Source organism: Euprymna scolopes, chromosome 29 (assembly GCF_053919585.1).
Source record: "Euprymna scolopes isolate OS-2025 chromosome 29, ASM5391958v1, whole genome shotgun sequence".
In the NCBI taxonomy this organism is placed as follows: Eukaryota; Metazoa; Mollusca; class Cephalopoda; order Sepiida; family Sepiolidae; genus Euprymna; species Euprymna scolopes.
Genome location: NC_136510.1, coordinates 67,903,161 through 67,923,048, shown reverse-complemented (window position 1 = coordinate 67,923,048; position 19,888 = coordinate 67,903,161). Strand labels below are relative to the sequence as shown.

Below are 19,888 nucleotides of genomic sequence, written 5' to 3'. Positions count from 1 at the left end.
GTTGTAAGTGATACTCTTCTGAAGATTGAAGGTTCTATGCAGGCGATACTTCAAATACAATTGCAAATTGCTTAAGACTTCTACGTAGTAATGGCCAATGGAACAACAGCATGCTACCCACCATTGTAGTAGTAATTCTTCTAATGCACTCACCTATAAAAGACAGAAAGTCTGCTCTGTTTGTTGTCAACACATAGGGGCTGGGAGAGGAAGAAGACGAAGAAGAAGCAGTAGACTTGGTTGGTTTTATGGGAAAGAGGGTGAGACTAACTGCGAGAATTCCCGAGATTTGAGAGGAATAAAAGACCTAACTCTGATGGATAGGCAACTGTGCTTTTGCTTAAGCAGAGAAAACGGTGAGAGGAGAGAAAAGTTCCTTCCTAAAGAAAGTTCCGGCTCATAGTGAGAAAGAAAGTGAGGCTGAAGGACACAGCAGATTTCAAGCTATTTCGGCTTACAAATGGAAGGCAAAGCATTTGATATCTGTCTTATCCCTGAATTCATGACATCTCAGCTGATCACATAGTGTCTGAATGATTGGAACTGGTGGAATTGGTGTGTGAAATGTGTGGGGTTGACAATGTTGAGCATGTTTTACCACTCAGGTTAAGAGGTGGTGTGCTGTCTGTATACCGGAGATTAACCCATGACCAAAGGGCGGATTTGAAGCAAGTAAAACGAGCCCTCCTCGTGGCTTTTGCACCGAGCCCTTTTGTGACATATGACAAGTTTGTCTCCCATCATTTGCACCCTGGGCAAACTGTTGATGAATACCTAGGTGACCAACAGGATCTTGCATGGTTAATAGAAGAAAACCCCTCTGATCGATGGCTCAGTTGCGTTTTCGTGTTAGGCAACAGTTGCGGGGATCTTCCAGAATGGAACGGATGACCCTGGAGCAGATTCTTGCAAGTGCCCGGGCTCTTATGATGGGGGAAGCAGAAGTGGAGGAACCCATCGCTGCAGCAATCAAGAGACACAGAATTCTTCCTCATGTACTGGTGGACAAATGTTCGACCCCTGACCAGTGCTACAATTGTGGAGGTCCCAATCACTTTGCCAGAGACTGCCGGCAGCTCGGGGACTAAGCAGGCAGGGTGCTTCCAAAGATATACTGTTATTAATGCAAAAAGCAAGGCCATGTGGCATCAAGATGTCCAGGAAACGAAGCAAGGGGTGAGAGGCCAGCACCACTCTCTCCCCACATAAACTAGAGGAGGTGCTCCCCATGATAAAGATAAAGATCGACGGGCTAGATAGAATAGCGCTTGTGGATTCTGGCTGCTCATCATCAGTTGTGAGTGGGTCGTTATGTCAACCCAAAATATGGAAGAATACCACAATTCTGACGGCAGGACGGAAATGTTAAGTCATGGTGTTGGCAGCATAACATTAACATTAGGCAATAGGAATCCCCTGAGACTGACGTATTGGTAGTGGACAACAAACCATTGGGGTTTGACCTTTTTCTAGCGATGGATGTCATAAAGAAATTTGGCAGCGTGCATATGGATAAGAGAGGCACAAACATTAGTCATGGTGAAAGTAAATTTTTCACTCATGGAAAAAGATTGTGCATGCTCAGCTTTACTTAAAATTCAATATTTCGATTTTCAAATTTCATTTGTTCAATATAGAAGCACCTTATTTTGCGTTCTTTCTACTTTTCCTACAACAAAGATGTTCACTTTTCACCTAGGCATCAGCAGTAGTCCTTTTTTTTTTTTTCTGACCAACAATAAAATCTCATCCATTCTTTTAATGTGGGCATACCATTGAAGTCCTGTTCTGCACACGTCTGTCTATACTGTCCAGATATAATCTTCCTCTGAGGTCATCAGATCTAAGACTAATTATCATATTTACTGTTGAGGTTTCACTTCCATAACTTACCACACTGCACAGGATTGATTCTTCCCTTGATCAGAAGTGGTAGTGCTCTATTGGTTAGTAAAGGCGTAAGTTTGCTAAAGTCTCTCCATTTACTCTTAATTCTTGCAAACCACTCTAGCATCTTCTCTATCCTGTACTCCAATGTTATCACCTATCTGGTCCCTTTTTCTCTTTCATGGTTTGTAAATTGAAGTAAGAAGATCGTTTTTAATCCTAACCATTCCACAAAATTATTTTTGCTTTGAAGTCTGAGTCTGCCAACTTTCACAAACAGCAAAGCATTGAATTTGCTTTAACTCCACATTCAATGCTGTAAAAATTCATAATATTGTAAAAGTCAACCTTAAAATTGACACCTCATAGGCTTATCCATATATTATCCATATATTAGATTTGAATTTGTGAGCAATTGTAAAGATTTACAGAAACTTATTCTGTATTATTTGGATTATTCGGACCACTGTTCTCATTTTTAATTTCACAATGTTTTGGTTTATGTAACTTCTGACTCTCTTCAAGTGTGTCTTGCTGAACTTGAGAATCTACGCAGAATGTTGAATGGAATCCTTTATTTAATCCACTGAGGTGACATACTCTTCTTCTGTTAGCCATGCCCAGATAGAAGTCTTAAGTAATTCACAATTACATTCTTACTTTCGCCCGCATTGAGAATTGAACCTTAAACCTCCAGAAGAGTGTTACTGAGAACTGAATTTACCTTGTACTTTATCTGTTACACCACAGGTCTTTGCAGAATGTTCACATTCTACCCCCATGGATTAAATAAAGAATTCTGTCCAATATTCTATTCCTGAGTTTGACAAGAATATTGAAAGATCACATTTGCCGAAACATTATGAAAATAACACTCAATTGATTAATAATTTCTTGCCACATAAGCTTATGCAGAAACAAGTAACATGCATTCTCTAACAATTCATAAAAGATATGCAACCATGCTCACCCTCCAGATTTCAGTATATGTTTATATATGTATAGGTTAAAGAGTGTCTATTAGCGAGTAGCAGTTGTAGAAGGTAAGGCCATATATGCTTTGCAAACAGACAACAAAAACATATCATTATCATATTTAGTTTACCGTCCATTTTGCATGCTGATATATTTTGGACAGCTTTTAGAACTTCACTTCCAAATGAACCTATACCTCACTGTGGCTATTTGTCCCCTTTTCTCTAAAATCCATCCTTATCACTTCTGTGCATGTTTTCTTTAGCTTTCTCTTTCTTTCTCTTACCAACTGATCTTGTCATACCATTTGTTTTACGTCTAGTAACGAAAGCTCTCTCATTCATTTTCATTCATTTTTTATTCATTTTCATTCATTTTTTTATTCATTTTTTATTCATTCTCATTCATTTGATTCAGTATGACCAAACCAACAAAGTTTTCTATTCTGTATTTCATTGGTTTGGTCACACTGAAAGAATGGATGAACAGTTGTAGAAGAGTTGAAAAGGAATTGAATAAGATGAGAAGGAAAATAAATGCGTTTGTATTATGCCAGAAGGTATTGTAGTTAACCTGCCTTCTCGCATTTTTCTTAAATCTATCTATATATCTATAAAAGTGAAAATGTCTGTCTGTGTGTGTACATTTCCCTACTAAATTACTCTGTCAATTTTCAGTCTACAGACTTGAGATTTGACATAGGGAGTATTGAGATTTGGCAAAATCTTTTTAATCGGTTTTCAGCCAGAAATTTGTCTGTCAAAGTTCAATGATTTGACCTTTGAAAACTCTACGAAACTCCTCCGCCAATTTTGGGTAATGTAATTTTAGATATATGTCCCTTGGACATGGATCAAACTTTTTAATTTGAGTTGAGCCCAAAACAAATGTTATGGGGTCAAAATTGGGGTCAAAGCTAAAAAAAGTTGACCTATCAGCCAAAATTTTGGTCTAAACATTTGAAATTTTACATAAAGTGTATTCAGACATGGGGCAAGCTTTTTTATCGTTTTTTGGCTGAAAATTTCATTACTAAGGTCAAAGTTAAAGAGATTTGACCATTGCGGTCTGTAGCAAACTATTCAGCAAATTTTGGGTCTAAACATTTGAAATTTTACATAATGGATATACAGATATGCAGCAAGCTTTTTAATCAGTTTTTGGGTGAAAATTTGGCTGTCAAGAGGTCAAAGTTGAAAGAGTTGACCTTTGCAGACTCTACTAAACTTCTCTGCCAATTTTGGGTCTAAAGACTTGAAATTTTAGATGTAGGTTACCTGGACATGAGTCAAACTTTTTAATATGTACATACACATCTGCACATAAAGTTATGAACAGTACATATGGCCCATGCTCATAGAAAAAAAAAATTAAATGTTTTCATTTACAGTTTTATTAACTTGAGCGTTATCTCCCTTGTGGTAGTATAATATAAATATTTATCATCCTTCCTTCAATTTATTTATACCTGCCATATAAAAATTCAGTATAATACAATGTTTTTTCTTCTGTTTTTAATACAATGTCAGTAAGTGTTCATCTTCCATATTGATAGGAAACTGTCCTGCACGAATGTGTCTTTGTATATACTTGTTAACACAATACATTTTCCACAAATTTGATATGTGTATATTTAAACCCATGATTTGTATGCACTTTCTTTAAATGCTCACTTGTTTCTTTCTGCTTTATCCCCATTCAGGAAACCGGAACAATTTAAGCAATGATTATGGAAATGAAATACTGACGGTTCACATTTTATTTTATAATTGGAGAAAGAAGTCTTTATAGTGTATTTTGATTTGAGGATCATAAGAGTGGAATCCTTTACCCAAAAAATAAATAAGGCATCCCTTAGGAATTGTTGGCTACCTAGTCTTTTATAAATATTAGCAACAAGTGAAACACTTTTTTTTCTTTTTTTTTTTTTTTCAGCAAGTGACTCCATTAACAAAGCAGAAAAAGAAATTAAAAAGAAAGACAACCGATTTCAGCAACAATTTTCAATTTGATGTCTCTGTAAGTTTATATTGTTTTAAATATTTACATTTTTGATATTTCAAAAAAAAAAAAAAACTAGAATTCTAAGATTAATGTTTATTTTTTTAAATATTATTTTCTGTTCTTGCCATCTTCAATTAGTTTTTAATTTCTTAGATTGTCTGCTTTTATTTTTTTCCAAATTAATTCTAACTTTAAATAACTCTCAAACCAAAATACCCTAAAACTAACATTGATTTTAGTAGAACATAAATAATGCTGCCATATATATTTTAGTTACTGAATTATGATCATTCTAAATTGTCAAAAATAGGAAAGTTTGCATATGGTCTAGAAGCCAACCTGCCTTGTATACAACTGAAAATGCACGCTTCAATAAAGTTAAAAATTCTTACCAATGTAATGCCATCTTGTGGTAAATCATCACTATATCGTGTGAATCCAAATAATTAGACTACCATCACCTTCCTTGTGGTAAATGAAAATTAATCATAATGCAAGCAATAATTATTAGATCAATCATCCCCTCTGAAAAAAAGTGATGAAAATGACAAAGAAGGCCAACTTTGACTGTTTATTTAAGTTTCATTTCAACAGCAAATATGAGGATCATTTCAAAAGTAAAGCGGCACATTATTTTCTATTTTTAACTAAAAAAATTGAAGAGTTACAAAGTGGTACTGTTAAAATTGGGAACCTTTTGTGTTCCAGAATTTATTTTTATACATAGTCATCATCATTATCAATGAACTTTTGCCAATGATGAACAATTGCTGTGCATGGGCATCTAGAGTGCACTTTGTCATACAAGGGTCATTCGGAAAGTAAAGACTCCTTTTTTTTTTTTTTTTTTTTAAACTTAAAAAAATTGAAGAGCTATGAAGGCAGGAGTGGTACCATTAAAATGAGCAACCCTTTTGTCCTCCGGAATTTATTTTTTTACATAGTCATCACCATTCTCAATGCACTTTTGTCAGGAATTCAATGACACATCGCTTTTTCTGATGGACGTCCATGACAAAAGTTGTTTTTTAGAGTCTCTCACCATTAGTATCAGCAACAGAGAGATCACATTTTCAGATGATGAATGCATAAATTTAATTCTCATAACAATGCAATTTTCATTCCTTCTGATCCATTCAGGTGGAATAAAGAATAGGAGGCATTACTTTTCGAAATCCCCTCATACTTTGATAATGATTCAAAACATATTAGAGATTAAGTTGTTTTTTGAATAGTAAACCAATGAAAAAAAACATAAGAAAAAAGTGTGTACTTCACTGAAATTGCTGTAAGAAAAAGTATCCATTGGATACACATGCTTTACAACTTTACTAAATTTGGAAAAAGAATTGAAAAATAAATTGTTCTTGTAACATCAAACATTTTTGTTATATATTTATCCTAACTAGGATGAATTCTTGCAGTTTTTGAGTCCCTTGTGTAAACATTTCCAAATAAGTTTAGAATCACTTAGATTGAATCTGTGATGCAGCTTTTCTGGGTTTTTTGTTGCTTTGGGTTTTTTTTTCTTTCTTTTTTTTTTTTTTTTTAAGAAGAATCATTTTTCACTTATTAAAAAAAAAAAAGATATAAGAAACTTCTGATTTCTACCAAGTTGCTAGAGCTTTATGTCCTTATTTCATCATTTGGCTCAATATTATTTTTCGTCTTTCTCGTTTTATTCTCATTCTTTTCCTTTTTTTTTCTATCATCCGTTATCAGTCTTGCCTTGTTTTGCTTTCTCTTTCCCTTGTTTTCTACAAAAGTTTTTTTTTTTTTCATACATCAAACAAAAGTGTAACTTGCATTTACTTTCAGCAGCCTCGTACTCTCTTGCCTTCTTTATTTTGTCTTTTAGTCCTTAGTCCTTACATTCCATGAATGATGTTTCCGACAAAGGAAGGAGAATTGCTATTTTCTGGGTCAGAATCATTTGGCTTTTGACCTTGAAGTAGTATTTTTTTTTTTTATTCCTTACATAAAGTGGCTTCATGCCTCTTCTGAAGTGATTGCCATAAAAAAAAATTCACAGAATCAAAGAATAACTTCCTCTACTTTCCTCCATATGCACAGTTAGGTCTCTGTCTTAATTTCAAAGATATCAACCCAGAAATTGTAACATTTTTGTGAAAAATGTACCTTTAGTCATTATTTTATTTGCTAACAGCCATATATTTTTTTCTTGTTGATTTCTTCGATGAAATATATTTTTAATGTTTTTATCACAAAATTTTTGAACATTTTTTTTTATACAAAAGCTGATTGTAATGAATTTAAAAGCAAAAATGAAGTGAAAACATATCAATACTTTCATTATGACAAAAAAGATATTCTATGTTAACACGCTTCATTAAATCATTGCATCTTCAAAAAGATGAGATTTTACGTTTTTAATCAATTAAAAGTGAACACTTTAAAAAATTTAGCAAAAAATAAAAATAAGAGTAAGAATCAGTTTTGCACGTGAATTTAATGCAAAATAATTTTCTAATTCTTGATTGTTCTATTGTTTTAGAGCAGTTTTTATTTTTTTTATGGGAGATAAATTTTGTGCATTTTTTTTATCTGAGTTAGTTAAGAGTTTTATTTATTTATTTATTTGATAGGGTGTTACTATACTTGAGATTGTTTTTTACCGTTGTTCATTTGTATTAGATTATTTTACTCAAATAATTTACTACAAAATACATCTCAACAGTTGATCTCTATTCCCATGAAGGCAAAGTTAGGCACGCGGTCGGTTTTTAACATAATGGATATTTAGTTTCTCAAAATAGATATTCTGAACATGGCAAAAAAATTGTTCCAGTCGAAAAGGAATTCTACCATCCCAATTGAAACAAAATAAATACTACACTTAGATCCTTGCCTATAAAATCTTATAACAACTGTGGATTGTTGATTCAGGATTCCAAATTCAATCATGTGCTTGATATATTAATGGAAGTCTACATACAGGACATTCTATTGTTTTTTTTTTTGTTTTTTTTTTCTTGAACCAGTTCTTCCTTTTTGAAGCAGGTGAGTGTTCAAGTTCAGTAACCATTTGTAGTATTTTATTCATTTGGAGATTTATTTTTTTTGTTTTTTATTTTAGAAAAGAAGTAAAAAAAAAAATTGGCTGCAATTTTAAGGCTTTACTCCTTTCTGTTGTAATTTTTTTTATTTCTATCATTTTTCTATCTTAGTAATCAGTATTTTTCTAATAATTGCTTAACAGTCGATTTGTCCCCATGATTCTCACATTGCATTTGGATTTTTTAAGTAATGCTGGAATTAAGGAACTACTTCATTATTTCAGCTCATGGGCTCTTTTGGCAACTAAGGAATCTGTAAAAATAAAAAAAAAAAGGTATAAATATTCAGATTATTATTCTTACCTTGATTTTTATACTTGTATTGACCGCTGTAACCTCTGACCTTAGGGTGTCACTTTTTTTAAACTTATGAACTTAATAATAAAACTCAGTAACTTGGATAAAATTTTGAACTGAACCCTTTATTTAAATCTATGTGGGTAGATTGTTATTATTATTCTTATTCTGGCAACCATGGCGAAGTAGAAGTATTAATTTTATGTTATCCTTAGTCCACACCAGCATAACAGGTAATGGTGAGGATTTTAAGTGAGTTTTATTACGAGTTTGAAGGTTAATTTGTTATTACAGATAATCACATCAAAGAATAACATTAACAGTTATACTTATTGTGGCTAAAATTCATCTTGTTTTCATTTTTTTTTTTTTTTTTTTTTTTGATTGGTTACTCATATCGTTGTATATAAGAGAAGATTAAATTTTATTTACTTCATGTGTTGAGTTTTTATCATACAGAAGTAGAAAGAGTCCCCTTGATTCAGGAGTGTAGGAATACGAAAACCAAAAGAAAAAAATTTATATTGTTTTACTTTTTTTTTTTTTAATTATTTTTTCTTAAAATTTTTATTGTTAAAGAAGAGGATATTTTTCTACAAAAAAGGTGTTTTCGTGATTTTTTTTTTATTGTTGAATTTCTTTTCTATTTCATTCATTAAAGCTTTCAAATTTTCTTTTGTGAACAACTAAAAAAATATTACACCATATAAAAATGATGAGTGCCCCTTTTTCTTTTAACATGGAATTATATATATATATATATATATAGAGAGAGAGAGAGAGAGAGAGAAACAGAGACAACTCCCATGTATAAAATTTGAAAAATCAAAAGTTGGAGGAGGGCACATGTTACTAAAAATGGTTACTTAACTTGAAGTAACCAAGAAGTGAAAATGTATGACACAAAAGAAAGAATTATATAAGCAGAAAAGATCAAATTTTGTTTACATCCAAATTTTATCAAAATAAAAGCTCAAAATAAACAAGAAATTGCAAGTGCAAAGTGAAGTTTAACTGTTTTTTGATACATGCTTTAAAAAACAAACCTTTTAATCAGATGTTATTTGTATCTTGAAAAGATTTAATAATGTATTCACACCTGTTTGAATATTTGTAGATGTATTTTTAAACTTATGTGCCTTTATTTTTCTCAGGTGAAAGATGAAACTGCTTTTGATGCTGATTTTGCTTTAAGGCACGCAAAGAAAAAAAAGCTTGAAGTTACGAGTTTAGATGAGAAAATCTCCAAAGTTCGAATAGAAAAAAAGGTAAGATGCAAGTCTCCGTTTTTTTCATTATACAATCATTAGTTAAACTGATAACTGAATTCATTATTAAAATCTGTATTAAAATTTTACTTAACTATTTTAAAAATAAAATCACAATTTTGTATGCACACGGCAATGCTTAATTATTGTAGGTATAACAATTTAATATTATTTCTTAATAGTCATATGAAAATATGACAATTTTATTATGCTACACTAGAATTATAGGTTCTTATCAAAAATATATTAAAAAAAAATAAAGAAAAATCTGTATGATGTATGTATCCATGGCAAACTGAAAATATCATATTCCAAAAATCACGTAAACTGATCAAATAGTTTTATTTTTATAAAGACAGTCATTTTTAAGTGATTAATGAAAATTTGTAGACATTACAACATAAATTTAGTAAGTATGAATTATTGAGTTATCGCCTTTGTTTTTTGGGATTGTCTTCATTCCTCTCTTACTCATAAAATTTAATTTAAAAAAAAAATAAAACTACTTGATCAATTTATGTGTTATTTTGGAATATGATATTTTCATTCCATCAGGACTATGTACCTCATACAGATTTTTCTTTACCTTTTTTTTTATATTGAGGAAATTCCGGGCAAGAACTGAATTTTAATAAACTAGCAAAAATATCTGTGTGGGACTTTGCTGTACGCTTGGGTACCTGGTTCATGGCCACCCTTGCAGTAAGTGGATGTTGTAAGAACTGCACCAATTATGAACTTAACCTTTTGACTTTTATCTTGAAAAATAGTGTGCACCATTCCTATGTGGGGGATCATTATCATGCCAGGTTTGGTCATGATCGGTCCAGTGGTGTGGCTGTAGGAGAGTTGTACACAAACACACACGCTACTACTTTATATATATAGATAACTCATGAGCATTGCTGGAATGGGTTGATCCCCTTCCTTTTTTTTTATTAGTATCAAATATATCTATGCAGATTAAAAAATGGACATTAGTTGATGATGAATACAGACACTGAAAATTAGAATTTTATCTTGTATAATATTTCAACAATTAGTTTTAAAGATTGTCTAATAAAAAGTACTTGAAAAACAATGATAATCATGTTTTATTTATATTTACTTTTTTTAATTAAAAAAACTTTGGTATTTTAAATACAAATTTGGTTACACATCCGAGATGAAAGTTTAATCATCAGACCTATTTCCTGAAGGTCAGCTTTTGTAGTTTGGAAGATATTTAAAATTACACAAAGATGGTTTTCCCATAATCTCTTTTTAAAACTAATTGCTTCCAAATTGGTTCAAATGAGAGATCTAGTCTTCAGGTTCAACACCCACCATTGACCAATACACAACTTCCTGTTAAATTGATATATTTCATGTTCAGAGGAAAACTCTGAAATTCAACTTATCCTGATGAACAGGTATTTTTGATTTCATAAATTCATTCCTGATTTAATAATACATCATGTTTTTATATTTTTATTTGATGAGGTATCATTATTTTCATGTTTCCAACTGTTATTCTCCTTGGTTGTTGCCATTTTTAATTGAAAAGTAATTGTTTAAGGAATATTTTAGAACAAATTCTATGTAGAGGTTGTGAGTTCAATCTTTGTTGAAAGAAATGGAAAGAAAATGAGATCCCTCTACTTCCTAGTAAGTGTTCAGTTTTAAATTCCTCAAAGATTGCCAACTATGACAAAGAACAAAGAAGTGTACAATGGCTGAAACATTGTGAAAGTGACAACAACCAACGGAGACCGTCCAAAATCTGTAAATAGTAATGTTTTGCTTTTAAAATGTCTGTATTGTGGCATTATTCTGTACTAATCATGTAATTTCTCTTTTTTTTTTTTTATCGATACTAGAAACCTGTGGTAAGTGAGAAAGATGAGAAATTGGGGCAAAATGAAGAATGGGCTGAGAATAGTGAAAGTGGTGAAGAAGATTCAGCTGAAGAAATTAATATGGCTGGTAAGGTTAAAGGCTGTCTAGTTATTTATGTGCTTGTTTTTTTGTTTTTTTTTATAGCCTGATGTACTCGTGTTTTATTGTCCCTTAATTAAATTTGTACAATTGTGCCCTATTTGCATTTTACATAGTTGATTGACAAGCATTGTATATGATCTTAGTCTATGCATGCGTATGTATCTTTTCCATTTTTGCTGTTGATTGGGAACCGCCCAATTCTCTTTCATGTTGTACTGTCTTGTTTTCATCACAGCATCAATTTTCACCTGTGACTTGCATCTACCACTGTGTTCCATTTTGATTTTTAGTTGTCTCTCTTTTTATTGTGGCCAGACGATCCTACTGTTACATATCTCTTCAATGGTGTAGCTAGACTTGCGTTCGCTGGTTATAATGTTTTCTTATATAACAGAAAGGAAAATCAAAATTTCAAGACAGATTTGGAGTTGAAGTCTATTTTAAGGTTACTTGAATTATAACATATACATAACAGATATTCTAGCCTAATTATTCGAGTAAAAAAATAAATCCACAGAGAAACATAGTGTTACTCTCACCCTGGGTGGCTCTCACAGTTTTTAATCATTTAAGACATATTTTTATTGATTGTCACAAAAATCCCATACAAGATTAAATGAAAAACCAATTTTTTTTTTTTTGTGGTTGTTCCACTTTCTGTGATGTGATGTATGTGGATGAACTTATATTGTTTTAATTCTAACACTTTTGACCTATCATCAAGTTTGATCCCTAGTGGTCAGATCAGGCCATGACTCACCCCAAGAACTAGTCTGTTTCACCTACGATCAATCACACTAACCTGTACTGATTTATCCATATTCAAATTTATACTAGCGCACATATCATCCATAATCTTTTCTTTGGATGGATTCAGTATATTGATACACATTTGTAATCTATTATATACAATAGAGCTATAATTATGTGTGTCGAGCTAAATGTTAGAAACTACACAAGATAGACTTACAAACTTTAGATGATTGAATTCAGTGTGTACCCCCCTCATCCCAAAAAAAAAAACATTAGAAAAACCTAAAAAAAAAAACCAAAGAAAAGCAAAATGCTGTAATATTCAGCAGAGACCAAATTAATGCCGGGAAGAGGAGGTGGTAAAAAGTTTTTTTTTCTTCTTACTGATATTTGTTTCAAAAACGAAACACTGGAATTATGCCAATTAATCACTTAGCTTATGTTTTTTTGTTTTGTTTTTTTTTCTATTGTACAAGTTTCAGGAGGAAGGGGAAGTTAGAGAGGTAGTTAGAAAGACGAGGAAAAAGTGAAAAGTTTTAGAACCGCTATATACTTATTTTTAACTTTTATTTTGTTATACATGCCTTTGGCCAAACACCGGATTATACCCAGTATTTAGGTTTAGACTCCCAAATACGTCAAAGCATTTTTAAAAAAATTTTTTTTTTTACATGGAGGTCACCACTTATCAAGGCCCGGAAGCTACTCGGAGATAAGGGTTATTGCGTGTACAATAATCAATGGGATAATATCGTAGTAATCATTAGTATTGGAGATTTGATAGAGTGTCTTACTTAAGGGGGTGGTTTGTCAGGAATTTGTTTATGTTGGACTTGTAGACATCCAAGTTGTAGTCAGGTCGGAAACAGGCAAACGGAAGAGAGTTCCACAGTCGTGCACTTCTAAGAAAGAAGCTCTGCTCATGGAATCTACATTTGGATTTAGGCACAGATAAAGAGGGGGAAAAATTACTGACAGAAGTTTCAGCTAGACGGGTGTTTCTCGTGAAAGATTGGTGAGGATGGACCAGAGATTAGAGCTCGGACGAGCACTTTCCATGGAAATAATGATAAAACAAAGACAGGCTCATGCTCGCAATGTCTCTTCTGTGGGAGAGAGAAGCTGCAGGGAAGAGAAAAGGGCATCCCTCACTAAGCCACGAAGTCCATTTTGTACTCTGTCAAGACAGGATAGGCTGCTTTTAGCAGCTCCTGCCCAGATGTGGCAGCAGTACTCCATCCTTGGACGTACTTGGCTTTTATACAGATAGAGAATTGCATCAGTAGTGAGATATCTTCTGGGGCGGTAGAAAGATCCCACCATTTTCCCAGCATCCTTGGCAACAAACCTGATGTACGTGTTCCATTTCAGATCGGGAGTAAAGGTCAAGTCCAGAAGCTTCCCCAAGACGAGAGCCATCCATTTCAAGTGATGTCAGATGGGAATCAGAGCGTTGATGTAAAGATAGAAGCTTGGTTTTAGATGAATTAAAAGTAACCAGCCACCTCTTCCCCCACTGTACCACGCGCTCAAGATCAGAGGAGAGAGAATTAGAGAGAACTTCATCATTTAGGGCCTTTGATGTGTTGCCATAGATGATCATGTCATTAGCATAGATGTCAACGAATGATTTAAGTATGTGCTTTGGGAGATCATTGATGTAGATCAGAAAGAGAGTTGGGCCCAGGATGGACTCCTGAGGGACTCCAGCATTAATACTGTGGGCCTCTGATTGTTGCCCATCAACCACTACTCTTATGAACCTATCAGAGAGAAATGATTTAATAATTGAGAAAACATTTCCAGTGATACCGTAGCTGGAAATCTTGTGAAGTAGGCCCTTATACCATACCTTATCGAAGGCCTTCGATATGTTAAGAGCAATTGCCCTGGAAAGGAAGTCTTTGTCAAGAGATTCACTAATCCTATGAGATATAACCGTTAGCACATCTGCTGTAGATCTTGCGGAGTGGGAACCATATTGCATGTCACTAAGAAGGTTGTTTCTGCTGAGGTGGTTGACTACTTCTTTATTTAATATGGATTCTAACAACTTACTCATGACACACAAGAGATTTATTGGTCTGTACTGAGAGGGAGATGACTTTTTGCCTGAATTCTTAAATACAGGGCATACTGATGAGGTTTTCCAGGGTGTTGGAAAGCACTTCGCCTTAAGCTAACGCTTTAACAGTTTTGTAAGTATGGAGGCAAGTTCTGGTTGGAGCTTTTTCAACACTATAACTGGAATGCTGTCAGGGCCAGTTACTTTACTGGAATCAAGGTTCTTGATTAGCTTGGTGACCTCACGCACAGATATTTGTATGTTGCATAGCGTGTTGTCTGTTATAGGAGGAAATACTGGGAGTTGATGGTTTTCGTCGCATAGGGTAGAATTAGCTGCAAAGTTCTTGGCAAATAGTTTGGCCTTGTTTGATGCTGATGAGATGACCTCAGGTCCATTGATGATAGTTGGGATAAAATGCACGCTTCTGTTCAGGATCCTGTTTGCTATTTGCCAAAACTGGTGGGAACCAAGCTGCTGCTCAGCTACTTTGGATTTAACGGACTGAGCATATAGCTCTCTTGCATTTTGTATTACTCTTTTACAGTGGTTGCTGGCATTCCTGAAAGCAGCTTTAGTCTCAGTGCATCTATTACTGTTGGTAGCTATGGAAAAAGTGATTTCTGTGCGCGATGGCAGCAGCACATTCTGGGGAGAACCATGGCTGGCTGTTAGGTTTTGGTTAGAATTTTTTGGATTGTATGAATCGGTCTATGCCTACAATTAACCATTCGGTCAGGTCTGATACTATAGAGGACACATCCTTTTTAAACATGGAATGCAGAAGTAGATCAGTGCATACTGTTTGAAAACTATGAACATGCACCTTGTACAAATTAACTTATTGGCTGAGATAAGTTTTGATTTTGTGAATTCAAGCTAGAATCACGGCATCTTAAAATGATTGAAATTTGCTCACATTTTTGGATTCCCAGTTGCCTATTAAGTCTCCTACTTGTTCCGACTATTTTAAAAGAAATAGCTTCTGTTCCTATTTGATTTTTAATTATTCTGTAAATTCCTACAACTCATTCTTTAATATGTTATCGTCAACTTTTTTCTTGCAGATATTGTGCGTGATAAAACACGAAAAAAGAAAAAGTCCAAAAATTCTGGAGATGTAAGTTTTAAATGTTTTAAATTTTAACTAAAGACAAATATGATTTTAAAGAACTTGAATAGTTCATTTGAATAATTATAAATTCTAATACATAGACAAATCATTTGAATAATTATAAATTCTAATACATAGACAAATCATTTGAATCATTATAAATTCTAATACATAAACAAATATTGAAATGTTAAATAATTTACCAATCCAAGAAATATGTTAAGCTGCATTAAAATGGTTGAATGCAAAATCCCAAAACATAAATTCAGGGGAGATTCAAACAGTTGCGTTTAAAGGGTTGATCAGAATCTTGAAAAGATCTTATGGCTGGAACGTCTGGATTAACGGGTGAATGTTTGGCATTCAGTAGGATGCCCCATCTCTAACTTGAACAAACTGATAAAAAAATTAAAAAAGATGAACAACAATTTCAAGTAAAGCAGACATTCTACAATGCTGGACGGATTCTTATGAGGCAAAGCAGTAGAAATGATTGCGTGATAGTCAACTCTGCATCTGAAGAATTTCATCTAATATTATGTGAAACTAGCAGGACCTGTGGAAATTCCATGTAGAATTTCATCTAATATTATGTGAAACTAGCAGGACCTGTGGAAATTCCATGTAGAATTTCATCTAATATTATGTGAAACTAGCAGGACCTGTGGAAATTCCATGTAGAATTTCATCTAATATTATGAGAAACTAGCCGGACCTGTGGAAATTCCATGTAGGACTCCTTCATATGCCATTCATATGCCGACCTGTGGAAATTCCATGTAGAATTTCATCTAATATTATGTGAAACTAGCAGGACCTGTGGAAATTCCATGTAGAATTTCATCTAATATTATGTGAAACTAGCAGGACCTGTGGAAATTCCATGTAGAATTTCATCTAATATTATGTGAAACTAACAGGACCTGTGGAAATTCCATGTAGAATTTCATCTAATATTATGTGAAACTAGCAGGACCTGTGGAAATTCCATGTAGAATTTCATCTAATATTATGTGAAACTAACAGGACCTGTGGAAATTCCATGTAGAATTTCATCTAAAATTATGTGAAACTAGCAGGACCTGTGGAAATTCCATGTAGGACTCCTTCATATGCCATTCATATTGACGGCATTCTGTAAATGTTCAGCGTAAATGGAGACTCTCTGATATTATTGTAGTTCTTTTGTTAAAACTGCAAAAGTATTTAAGCTAGCAAGAATGCCCGGCATAGCCCGATCATGAAGTACGCTTAAATATGATATTTTAATTCTTGCAGATTTTGTATATATTATTATAGAGTTAATGTCCTATCGATTTTTATATATTATAAAGTTGCGATTTCAAAAATAGAAAAAATATATCCATATGACTTAGGTGCATCAGCTCGAACCGAAATCAAAACTTATGAAGAATTTTTGATAAAATATTTATAAAAAAAAAAAAGATTACTGAAGTGCGATCGGCTATAATCAATACGGAAACCAAAACTATTTATTTATTATAAAAAATAGAAGTCCATAACAATTAAATGACACTCAAATGTAAGCGTGACACACATGCGTGTTATTTGTTACACATGTTAATATAAGACTAAGACTAAGAAACTTTAAAATGGGTGAAAATTTAAAGATTGACAATAGTTATTCTGAACATTTGAGAATTGGCAGTGAACAGCTAACCAAGATACAGCAACTTTTCAACACAATTCTACAAATTGAACAGATTCATCATAAGTTTGAAGACATAATACACAATATTTAGAAATTTCAGTATTTTAGAGATCTGTGCATTTTGTCTTCTTCTCTAGAAGAAATGTTGCAAGGAAGCAGAACGAGATTTAAACCACCAAGAAAATGTTATGATTTTGCAGACGATTCAAGATAGGTCGTATTCTGTAGTTTATGAGAGTAAATGTTTGATTGATGGATGTACAAAAGTGGCATATTGATTAAAAATTCAGACTATGGGAATGATTAACAGAGTAAAAATTTCATCAGATTTTATTATTATTCCCTTATGCAAATCATACCATTGAATCTCTCACTCCATTCCAATCTATAGTTTTTTTTTGTTTTTAGTCATAAATTCAATTGTTACGTTTGTATAAAAAACATCTATTTTAATTTTTAAAAAACTCAGTTTTCCTTAAGTTTATGGATGTAATTTTAAGATTAGATCAGAATGGCAATTTTTAAAACTTCTGTTGGTGGAATGATTAAAATGTATTTTATTGTTGACTAACCATTTCTTGGTTGGTTTTTCTTTTTTAGGAGGCGAAGGTCACATTTGATGAAGACATTGACACTTATGATGAAAACTTGACTTTTCAAAATATGAATTTATCACGACCAATTTTAAAGGTTGGTGTGACTTTTATTTTACTTTTGAAAATGAAAACATTTAAGTAAAAATAGAATTCCTATCTTTGTAGTTCATTATCAAATAAATCATTGTGTTTGCATTCACTACCAGAGCAAGGGTATATAGCTATTTGGTTAAAAGAGTGATGCTGGGTCCCCATCCAATCCTCACTCGCAGATTGTAATGACAGAAATCTTTTTATCTTTTACTTTTGGGTTAGGAAAAAATGTAGTATGTGTACTGATAATAAACTTTTTTGTTACTGAAGAAAAAATCCTTCTAGACTGAGATAATTTGTGTTCCAATCTAGAATTCTCGTTTTTGGAAGTTTAATTTTCCACATCTTGTATCTAACTTTGCCTTTGTGGGGAGACAAATATGGACAAGTGTCAAGTCAGATCAAACTCAGCATATTAGTTTGATACCCTGTTGGCAAGGTGAACTATACCAAAACTTGATGAACTCTTGAGGATTAGTCAACTATATTGATTTTGCAACATTGAGGGAAAGATTCTTGATTAAGAAAATAAAAATGAAATTGAAGCAAAAAAGTGGAGGAAAGTTTTATGATGCAAGAAAACTTGGATGCAAACAGTCAACAAGGATCTTAGAGATGTTGGGATTCTTAAGACTGCCAAGACTGAGATTACAGACTATGATCAAAATTGATGATGCCTAAAAGAAATTTTCTAAAAGTTTTTAATTATTTTTTTAATATTGCTCTTTGATGTTGTAATGATTTTTTTCTATGTTTTGGAGTTCTGCACTTGCTGACTTTTTTTTTTTTTTGTAAGTCACTAAGATTTTTTATTTTTTTGTAGATTTTTTAGTTGAAAGATTTTTAAAAGATGTTTTAGCTTTGTTTAATAATTTATGTATTTATTTTAGGCCTTGGCTGCTATGAAATTTGATAAACCTATGCCTATTCAAGCAGCAACAATTCCAATTGCTCTGATGGGTAGAGATATTTGCGCCTGTGCTGTAACAGGATCAGGTAACTTTATTTCTTTATAAATCTTTTTGATAGAAGACGGAATCAAGAATGTTTTTGTTCTATTTGGCATTGCCTAAAAGTAATAAATCTGAGGATACAGTATTTTATTTAAAAGGAGTAGCTCCAGTAAGTGAATTACATGCTTTCAGCACAGTAAAACAAAGAGGGGAATGATTTAGCGAAAGATAAAGACAGGGTTACTGAGAAAGATGGTAAAAAGAGGAGAGGCTAGAAAAAGAGGGAGAGATAGAAATTTTGATACCAAGATGTTACACACATAATTTCAACTTTATTCAATTTTATATGGCCATGAGCAATGTTGGGTAACCTGGAAGTTTATGGCTGAACCTATGCATGATTGTTTCTTTAGGTTAAAATTCATGTCCACTTAAAGAACTAGGCTCAACTGGATAGTTATATTTGGGTGTTGTATATTTTTAGAAGTGTTCAATATATTAGAATATGAATATATATATATATATATAATAAACAACCCTTACCAAAATATCCCCACAATGCAAAACAGCTACCACAGACATCACATAATTCAAAACAATGCCTACAACACTCGCCCCTCATATTCTACACAAAGAAGTAAACCCCCAAGACCCCCCCCCTTCATCAACGGACACAATTAGAATATCCCATACAACACCAATCCAAACAAACCTACCCTACAACAAACCCCGGCAACACAACCCTATACAACAATACATATATACTCAACAGCAACATCAACTCTAACTAGAACACAGCTATCCAACACAAACAACATATAATAACCCATTCAATCATTTGCCACTCAACACTCACAAATAATGCACACAACACTTATTTTACAAGGGGACATCATGTCACCCTAAAACACACAACCTCTCAAAACAAGGAAACCAACAACCCCCACCATTTTTTAGGAATTCCTCGTGGAACAATAATTCCAGGTTAGAAAAAATTAGACCCAAAATCATCAACTTATCCACATACACCTTATCAAAAAATGAAACAGAAATAATGAAGCTGGGTCTCAAATTCTGTCCCACTCATAAAAGCAATATAGCAGAACTAAAAAAGGATCTTAAAGAATTCAAATGGAAATTTAGACTAATAGAAA

General features: G+C 32.9%; 1 protein-coding gene across 1 annotated transcript in view; it reads left to right on the top strand.

Moving 5' to 3' along the window:
* LOC145252688 (putative ATP-dependent RNA helicase DDX27) overlaps positions 1-19,888 on the top strand; it is a 69,634-nt gene that overhangs the window by 2,131 nt on the left and 47,615 nt on the right. Inside the window, exons 2-7 of the mRNA XM_080112509.1 lie at positions 4,798-4,881; positions 9,395-9,508; positions 11,368-11,473; positions 15,374-15,426; positions 17,693-17,782; positions 18,672-18,777. Coding sequence (XP_079968635.1) covers positions 4,798-4,881; positions 9,395-9,508; positions 11,368-11,473; positions 15,374-15,426; positions 17,693-17,782; positions 18,672-18,777 — 553 coding nt within the window. The remainder of the gene's footprint in view (positions 1-4,797; positions 4,882-9,394; positions 9,509-11,367; positions 11,474-15,373; positions 15,427-17,692; positions 17,783-18,671; positions 18,778-19,888) is intronic.